We start from the raw sequence: 8,387 nt of genomic DNA, 5'->3' as shown, positions 1-8,387 counted from the left end.
TTTTTATGATCTGGGGCGACACACAATTTGGCTGATGTGTAAGATGAGTTTTAATTATAATAATTACACGAATTAAAAATCCCAAAGGTTTCCGGCAAAACTCCATTTTTATTATTCTTTTAATTTTTGCATTTATTTGCTTTCTTTCGCAGCTTATCATATCATGTTTTTAAATAGAAAAAAAATGGTGTTTGTGTGTGTTTTAACTTATCTATTTACAATTTCATATGCTCATATTCAAAAAAAGATACAAACTAGCAAAGCATTTTGCGATTAACACTCACGACTATATCACAGTTAAACAATATCTATAGCTAAGAAAAAAAAGTGCGTACACTAACTATATAAAAAAATATATATATATATATAATTTAGCTTACGAACTAAAAAAAAAAATAATCAAAAAAAGTGGAGAAAACACTTTGTAATACTTTCGATCTGGTTTGGATGTCAAATGGGGTTTGGTAATGTGTGTGGAATGTTAGGATCTGGAATGTATATGGAATGTGCTTGCTTTGCTGCGGTTGCTCATATGTGACTAGAACGGCAACTGCTGGGCTGATGAGAGAGACATTGAGAGTGAGAGAGCGAGAGAGAGGGTGAGAGTCTGGCGAGCCTAGGACTTAGGACTATCTTATATTTAAATATAAGCCGTGAATTTGAATTTGAATTTCAATAAATAAATAACTTTTGGGTATAAGCTAATAAAACTTAAAACATACACAAAAAGAGAGAGCGAGAGCGCGAGAGAGTGAGAGCGAGCGAGAGGGAGCGTGCGTGGGTCTATAGAAAGAGCTGGAGAAACTTGTTTGCAAACTCCATCAAATAATTTACTTAAACTAGGCGAGCTAAGGGTTGCATTTAGGATTAATATACATAATATTATTGTGGAGTTTTCACGTGCGCAGCACGCGGCGCTGTTGTCGCTGGTTTGCTGCTGCTGCTGCTGCTGCTGCTGCTGCTGACGTTGACGTTGACGCTGACGCAGACGCAGACGTTGACGCTGTTGCAGATGCTGAGGGCGGCGGCTGCTGGCGCTTGCCGCGCCGCCCGTTGACGCCTCTGGGCACATCGAGCTGGGGCTTGGAGACTTCGTTGAACTCCCTGCGATTGCCAGCCATGGCCAGCGATAGCTGCAGCCGCGGTTGCTGCAGCTGCTGTTGCTGCTGCCATTGGCGCTGTCGCTGTCGCTGCTGGTGCTGTTGCTGTTGCAACGGCGACTGCTGCTGTCGCTGCCGCTGCTGGCGCCGCTGGCGTCGCTGACGCCGCTGCTGGCGCTCCCGTTTGCTGTCGCGCCGCAGCAGCTGCCACATGGTGCGCAGAAACTCGTAATAATGATGCTTCACAAAGCGCATATCCATGGAGTCCGCCTCACCGATTGTAGTTGCTGCCTCTGCCGACGCCGCTGATGCCGCCTCAGTCGTTGTCTCCGCCGCTGCGCCGGGCCGACGCTTGCTGCGCAACTTGAGCCGCCTGTTCATGTCGTTGCGCGAGATTTGTGGCAGCTGCATCAAGCGGCGCTGCTTGGCTGCCCCACGGCCAGGAGCTGCCACCGGAGCCGGATAGGTGCGATTCACCGCCGTCTCCAGCTCGCAGAGCATGCTGCGTGAGCTGAGCAACAGCTTCTTCAGCTCCTTGGCAACGGACGACTCTCGCTTCAAATACTGCCGATCCCAATTGACTTGAACGCGCCGCAAATAGGCAAAGCTTGCCACATAGGTCTGCATGTTGCGGTACCAGCGCTTCAGGGCGATCTACCAGAGAGAGAAAGAGAGAGCGATGGGGAAAGAAAAAGAGAACATGGCGCATGAGCGAGCTTCGTGATATTAAGGTGGAGAAAGGGGGGCTGGCTGATAACAAGAGGGAGTAAGAGATACATACCGTTGAATTGGGCTTCAGCTTGGGCAGAAACTTGTAATTGTATTTGTGAAGCGACCACACTTGCATATCACCAATATCGATGCCCTTATGCTCCTGCGTGCTGTTCAGCTCGCGGTACTCGGTGCCGGCAGCGCGCTTCAATTGATTGAAGATCTAAGCGAGAGTGAGATAGAGATAGAAAGGGAGAAAGAGAGAGAGAGAGAGAGAGAGATTGAGTAATGAAGCCTGGAGCTGCTGTAAGCCAAATGTTAGTTACCTGCTTGGGCCGCTGGGCGCGACGTCGCTCTGTGGCGGATGATGTATAGTAGGAGCCGCCGCAAGGATTCATCCACTCGAGCGCTGTGGTGTTCTCGTTATAATTGCGATAATCATACCAGCTGCTATTCCGCTTGCGATGCCGCTTCCGTTGACCAGAGGCGGCCACAGCGGTTGCCGTGGAGAGGGCCATGCTGCTGGTGGCGCTGGTGGTGCTGGTGGTGCTGGTGGTTGTGGAGCTGGTGCTGCTGCTGGTGCTGGCGCCCTCGATTACAGTGAGACCGCCGCTGGCCGTGGCCATGGCCAGTGCGGCATGCATATAGATGAAATGGAGCAGCAGCAGTGGCAACAGCAGAGTGGACCACATATCCGCATTGTCCTGCCGCGCGATACGCTGAAGTCTTTGCCTGATACGGGGCGCTGCTGCCGTTGCTGGCGTTGTCCTTGTGGTGATTGCCGTTGGCGATGCCGTCTTGGTGCCTTTAACTTTGGTTGCAGCGCAATGGCAACCAACTATTTGGTAGATATAACAATATATATTTTTGTTGCGTTATTATTATGATTTGTATGAATATTTAATAATTTTAAGATTTTATGATTTTATTGGGATTTTTGATCGTGTGTGTTCAATGGGCCAAAAAAGGTTTATTGCCAAAATGCAAAAGCGTTTCGTAACAGTAAATTCCAAAAGAAAAATAAAAAAAAAAAATATTGTGTTTTTGGGCAAAAATGCAAAAGAGAACAGAAAGAGGAAAAAATAAACACACACACAATGAATATCAAGTGATTAACATGGCAAGAATTGTTGTCGCTGGGTTATATAATATTGAAACAGGACGTTTTTTTTTTTTTTTGTATCGATCCTTCAACAATGCAAATGCAACAGCAATGCAACTTGCTTGTATCTCAAAAATTTTGTTAGAATTTGTAACATTTTTTTTTTATTTTTTTGGTGCGTTCAAATGTTCCGCTTTATATATTTTACAAAAACTTTGAATTTATAACAGCTAACTCAATTCTTAAATCGACAATATTGAATGGAATCTCAAAACCGGCCAGCTACACACATTTGTTTGTTCTGTGCTCTGATTTCTCTATTTTTTTTTTTGTTTTTTGAAATATTTGAAAGTCTTTTACGATCTTTCAATGCATTCTACGCGATTCTGCAATTGCTTGCGCGTTGCGCATGCGCAGTTTTCATATCGTAGCTAATCGAATATTACGTTCTTCTTTTTCGAAAACATTTTATAAATCAATTTCGTAACTTTAGAAAATATTGTCTGGCGATTGCAAAAGATATTTAAAAAACTGAAACTTAACAACAATTGCCAAATGCCATTTCGAGTTAAGTTCTTAAGACATCTTTTCAAAGGGTTAATTTTTGTTAAATAATTATATATATATATAGATATATGTAAAAACAAAACTAATACACACACCGCATTATAGTTAAAAAGTTGATCAGGCGAAATTGTTATTAACAATTTGCAGTATAATCCAGTTTTGTTGTTTGTTTCTTGTTATTATTTGATGTATTTGTATTTGATGTTGTTGCACTTGGGTTTAACACACGAAAAATCACTTGAACAAAAAGAAATGTTTGACGCAAAAGTTTTCTATATGGCTTTTCATATACGTTATGCCGCTGCTGATGTTATTGGTTGGCTGTTAGTTTCCTTTGTGGGAAGACTGAAGAACACTTCTCGCGTGCACTACTGTTCACGTCCAGGCACAAAACCGAACTGAACCAAAAGTTGCGCTAAATTCGACCAGCTTTCTTTGTTGAGCAGCAGCAGCGGCAGCAGCAGAAGCAGCAACAGTCACAGACCAGACACCAGAGACCCGATAACCGAAACCGAAGCGACCGACGCGACGTCAGTCGTAGCCAGAGCCAAAAGACCATGTGAAAAACGAACGGTACGTAAAAGAAAACTGAAGACTGAAGACCCGGCCGGGTCGAGAGTCGGGTCGGGCCTCTGACTCTGTGTGTGCCTGTATGTGTGTGTGTGCGTGTGTGCGTGAGGAGCGCTGCCTGGCAGTCCATTTCCATTTGTCTGCCTGCCTGTCAGGCCTGATCGAGTGTTGTCTGGACCTGCCCCGCTCTTTACCAATGACTGTGCCTGTGTGTACCTGATATCCATCCTACACACACACACACACACACACACACGCGCGCACACACAGTTGCAACGAATGGCAGACCAACCAGCTAGTCGAGCACTTTTTAAGCCGGTCCCTGCTCGGGCGCTCGCCTGTGTGTGTGTGTGCGTGTCGCCATCGCTCTGTTGATAGGCACCAGGCTCATTTTCCACTTATCCAATGAAAAGATTTCACTCAAAGCGCTCTCATAGAAATCAGGCAATCTACCTGGCCGTACGCCTGCCCCAAGGTAACAGCTCTCCCTCTCTCTCTATCTCTCTCTCTTTTACACTCTTTAACTCCATCTCTTTTTGCTTCACGCTCTCGCTCTCTCTCTCTCTCGCTCGCTTTTTCTATACGCAGCTCTCTTTCTCACTATCTCTTGCTTTCTTTCTGTCTCTGGCACACTCTCCAGCAAGATACACTCCGGTCTATCTCGCTGACGACCTTGGCTTGCCAATTAAACGAAGCCCTTAATTGCGCTAAAGCTGACTTACCTGCCTATCAGCCCGAGCTTAAGCAACAGCTGAAGCCTCGACGCCGCAAAGTATGCAGAGCTCGCCTCGTTTGCCCTGGGTGTCCGTACTCTTTCTTGTCTGAAGAGCTTCATTTCATCAGCAAACTCCCTCAACTTCCTGAATTCAAATAAATAGAGTTAACACAGCCAATCAATAAGCCTAACATCTCACATGATCTTTGATCTATGATATATATAGAAATAGTCTAAGAAAGCTGTTTGATCAATATCCAACAAGTCTTTTAATTCAACTTAGATATTTTTAAGTTAAAATAAAAAGATTATGCCCATTAATATACTGAGATTATCTAAATTATATTTAAGATATATTATATTTACGATTAGACTAGATTTTGCTAAGATTTTGTCATATATGATAGATATAGTAATAAAAAGCGAGCTTAGATATGCGGATTCATTTATTATTTGTATATGATTTCTGGACATCGACCGCCTTTAGGTCCAGAATTTGATGTGCCTCAATTGAGAGACCGTTTATCTATTTGTACTCCTCATGAGAAAAACATCTGAAAATAACAGACTATATATACATATCTAATCATTTGAGTTATATAAGTTATTAAAATATCGAATCAATACAAATTACTATATAGCTGGAATAGTTAGAGCCAATCACATCACATTATGCATTCAACTTTTTGTACCTTTCTTAGAAGCCAAATTTAGTATTCTTCCCAAAATGTGTGCTTAGCGAATAAAAAACTCACCAGAAGAGGATATGCACTTCGCAGAGAAATATTTGTCTTCGGTATTCGCTGAGGTATGGCTACGGGAATTCGTGCAACTGGCAACTCAACTCACCTCGAATCAACAGTTTAGAGTGCACTGATTGATTTAGCACACGTTTTGCATATTTATATCTGATGCTCAACAGCTGCTTGGCCAAATTCTCAGCTGCAAATGGCAGCAGGTCAATTTGTTGCTTAACTGCAAAACTGGCTCTTACCTAGGGCAAACGCCCCAACTAAGTGGCGGTACCTGGTAGCTAAATTGTTGGGCGGTCGCCTAATTCAAAAGTGACCTGGACTCGAGGATGCTGCCCTATCTACCTCGGGCACTTGGAAAATCACGAGCGATGTGGGACAATTGACGAGCTAATTAAATTCAGTTGCTGTTTTGTTTTGTTTTTTTTTTTTTGTGCGACTTTGTTATAAAATTATGTCCACATTGTTTGGCCGAACAGCTGTACGGGTACGGGCCATAACTGCTGGGCCCATGGCCGGGAGCCGGCGAGAGCCAGAGGGCCAGAGGGCCAGAGAGTCCTGCGTCTAACCGTAAGTGCAATTGTTGACTTGGCCGCGCAGCAGCAGCAGGAAGCAGCCGTGTTGCGCAGCGGGGGCACTCGCCTTGATTTTCGCCGCGCGCCACACAGAGGACTCGCACACACACACACAGCACTCGCAGGACGCGCAGGACTCGCTGCGAGGTACATATATCAAGACGGCAGCGGCCTTTGTATGCCGTCCCTTGGGTGCATCTATGCACATATCTGTGCTTGTATCAGTATCGGAATGTGTCCAATTCGCACCAAAAACATCTTCATCTACATGGACAACAAACACGATTATTGCATTGATGAGCTCCTGCTGCTGCTGTCTGCACACAGAGAGTGCGCAGGCGCGGCAGGACGCCCCGTCGAAAGGATCCGACGGCTGCCAATGAGTCCGTGTGCAATGCCCATATTCCCATTCCCATTCCCATTCCCGATGCCATTGCCATTGCCATTGCCATACCCATTCCCGTGCTGACCTCGCCGCAGTCGCTCACACTGTTTTAGTTGCGATTCGTTCTGGACAACAAAATATTTTGCTACAAAATTGAGCTGTTGTGTGCGGTCCCCGGTCCGCTGTCATGCTGTAATTTTTTTTACCGGCCGTATCTAATCGAAAGGATACGCTCAAATTGCCACAGACAACGCCAAGCGGCGAACACCTTCCTCGACCTCGCACCGGTCGGGGCTGACCAGTCAATGGTTAACCGAGCACGAGCTCAGCGCGCAACGCTCGACTAAATTTATGCCCTGTAATTGTTACAGTCTCATATAAAGATTGAATATCTGTTTGTTAATTATATTGTATAAGTTTCTATGAATTTTAATTTTATGCCTTAATTTCCTATTACATTTCTATCATTTTTGAACAAATCTTTTTTCTATTATTTAAAACCTTTCTAAATTTGTTAATTTTAAACTAATGTGTTATATTGTTGGATTTTTTATGATAATAATTTTTGATCCCTTAATTATATTTTTTGTTTCTATAATTTTTAAACATTTCTATTTTTCTATTATATTAAATGATACTATATTTTTATTATAACTAAATTTGTCGAGATGTTTCTCATAAAAATATACATCTCTATTATTTTAAGGTGTTCAATATCTTATCAGTTTCTTATGTGTATATTTTTTAACCTGTTTTATGTTCTTTTATTTATTTAAATTTCCTTGAATATTATTATTCAAGTCTTTTATGCATTTTTTATTTATAATTACAATTATAATTATTATTATGTTATCATTTATAGTTTCTCGTGGCCAACAGAGACGTTCAGTCTAGAGCTGAAGCGTTGTTGTTACCTATTGCCCATGCACAAATCGACCCTTTGCGAGCGCTGTGCTAGGGTATAATCATTACACGCTGCTTAGCTCCTGTCCCAAACACAGAGACCGACCAAATCGGTAACCGAAACCAAAACCGATCCCGAGCCCAACCCTCAGGCTTTGCCTTACTTCGGGGCGTTTTCTATGTTAACTGCGTGTGCGTGTGTGTGTGTGTGTAAATTTGTGGGTGTGCAACAACTGCAGCGAGGTGTGAGTTTTTAGAGGCTAGTGCTGTTTTGATTATGCGTAAAATCGTTTCGCTTTATCATGATTTTTACTGCAATTCTCACATCGAGTCCGTGTTTCAGGTGTTCTGTACAGGCGGCAATGGCATGAAACGGTTGGTTAGTCGATTGGCTTGTTTGTTTGTTTTCGTTGTTGTCATTGTTGTTGTTGTTGTTGTTATCGCTGCTGTTTATTTTGCCAAATTAGCGTTGCAATTGGAATTCGTTGTGGATGCGTCTGAAATGATTACGAAAATGCTTAAATGGGAATCCAATTAAAAAAACGAATGCGAGGAGACACCCTTTTTATTGATCTGAAGAATTTGTTACTTTCAAAAACTCTATCAAAATATGAAGTAAGTACTTACTATTTATTATTTAGTGTAAATACGTTATATAAACTTTATTCAAGTTTTATATTTATCAAAACAGTTTTCTTTCGGCAATTGTTTGTAAGCCCGATGTCGGAATTCAAAGTTTAATTTCAAATCTAAATTAAAATGATTCAAATTATATTAATATGTTTCAAATCTAAGGCACGACGAATTTCACATAATTATTGCAGCTTATTTACCCAACGGCCATTCGAGCTAGCCAGTCTACTTCAAGAGTTTCTTGTTCCAACTAAAACTGCTAGCTGGGGTTTTAACATCAGAAAGCGCGCTCCCCAAGGAGTATAGCTAACCCTCTGACGTCGTGGCAAAGACTGGAAAATCCATTGGAGTCAGATACGATAAAAATATCGAAG

At 42.7% G+C, this 8,387-nt stretch overlaps 1 protein-coding gene and 1 long non-coding RNA gene across 3 annotated transcripts; both read right to left on the bottom strand.

Annotated features, from left to right (window-relative positions):
* Positions 1–366: 366 nt before the first annotated feature.
* On the bottom strand, positions 367–3,874 carry upd1 (unpaired 1). 2 transcript variants are annotated; one of them, XM_032440058.2, is made up of 4 exons: positions 3,574–3,874; positions 2,138–2,649; positions 1,882–2,034; positions 367–1,754 (listed from the first exon to the last, which is right to left on the bottom strand). In XM_032440058.2, exons 1-4 carry the CDS (start codon positions 3,578–3,580, stop codon positions 897–899), a joined length of 1,530 nt encoding a protein of 509 aa, XP_032295949.1. In that variant the 5' UTR covers positions 3,581–3,874; the 3' UTR covers positions 367–896. The 2 variants fall into 2 exon arrangements, with proteins under 2 accessions (XP_032295949.1, XP_002055092.1); XM_002055056.4 differs by lacking the exon at positions 3,574–3,874 and adding an exon at positions 2,906–3,144 and having other exon boundaries at positions 373–1,754.
* A 1,319-nt stretch (positions 3,875–5,193) lies between these two features.
* On the bottom strand, positions 5,194–5,634 carry LOC116652115 (uncharacterized). Its single transcript, XR_004305120.1, has 2 exons — positions 5,521–5,634; positions 5,194–5,319 (listed from the first exon to the last, which is right to left on the bottom strand). It is a non-coding gene; the product is annotated as an uncharacterized lncRNA (long non-coding RNA).
* Between the last annotated feature and the right edge of the window lie 2,753 nt (positions 5,635–8,387).

Source organism: Drosophila virilis, chromosome X (genome assembly GCF_030788295.1).
Source record: "Drosophila virilis strain 15010-1051.87 chromosome X, Dvir_AGI_RSII-ME, whole genome shotgun sequence".
In the NCBI taxonomy this organism is placed as follows: domain Eukaryota; kingdom Metazoa; phylum Arthropoda; class Insecta; order Diptera; family Drosophilidae; genus Drosophila; species Drosophila virilis.
Note: the sequence above shows the minus strand (reverse complement) of the source record. Positions and strands in the feature narration are given on the sequence as shown.

Bases quoted from the DNA above. Each gene is read 5' to 3' on its own strand.
- upd1 (XM_032440058.2), bottom strand. The intron at 2,035-2,137 runs GTAACTAACATT...ACTCTCGCTTAG, and splicing joins GCGCCCAGCGGCCCAAGCAG to ATCTTCAATCAATTGAAGCG. The intron at 1,755-1,881 runs GTATGTATCTCT...TCTCTCTGGTAG, and splicing joins AGCTGAAGCCCAATTCAACG to ATCGCCCTGAAGCGCTGGTA.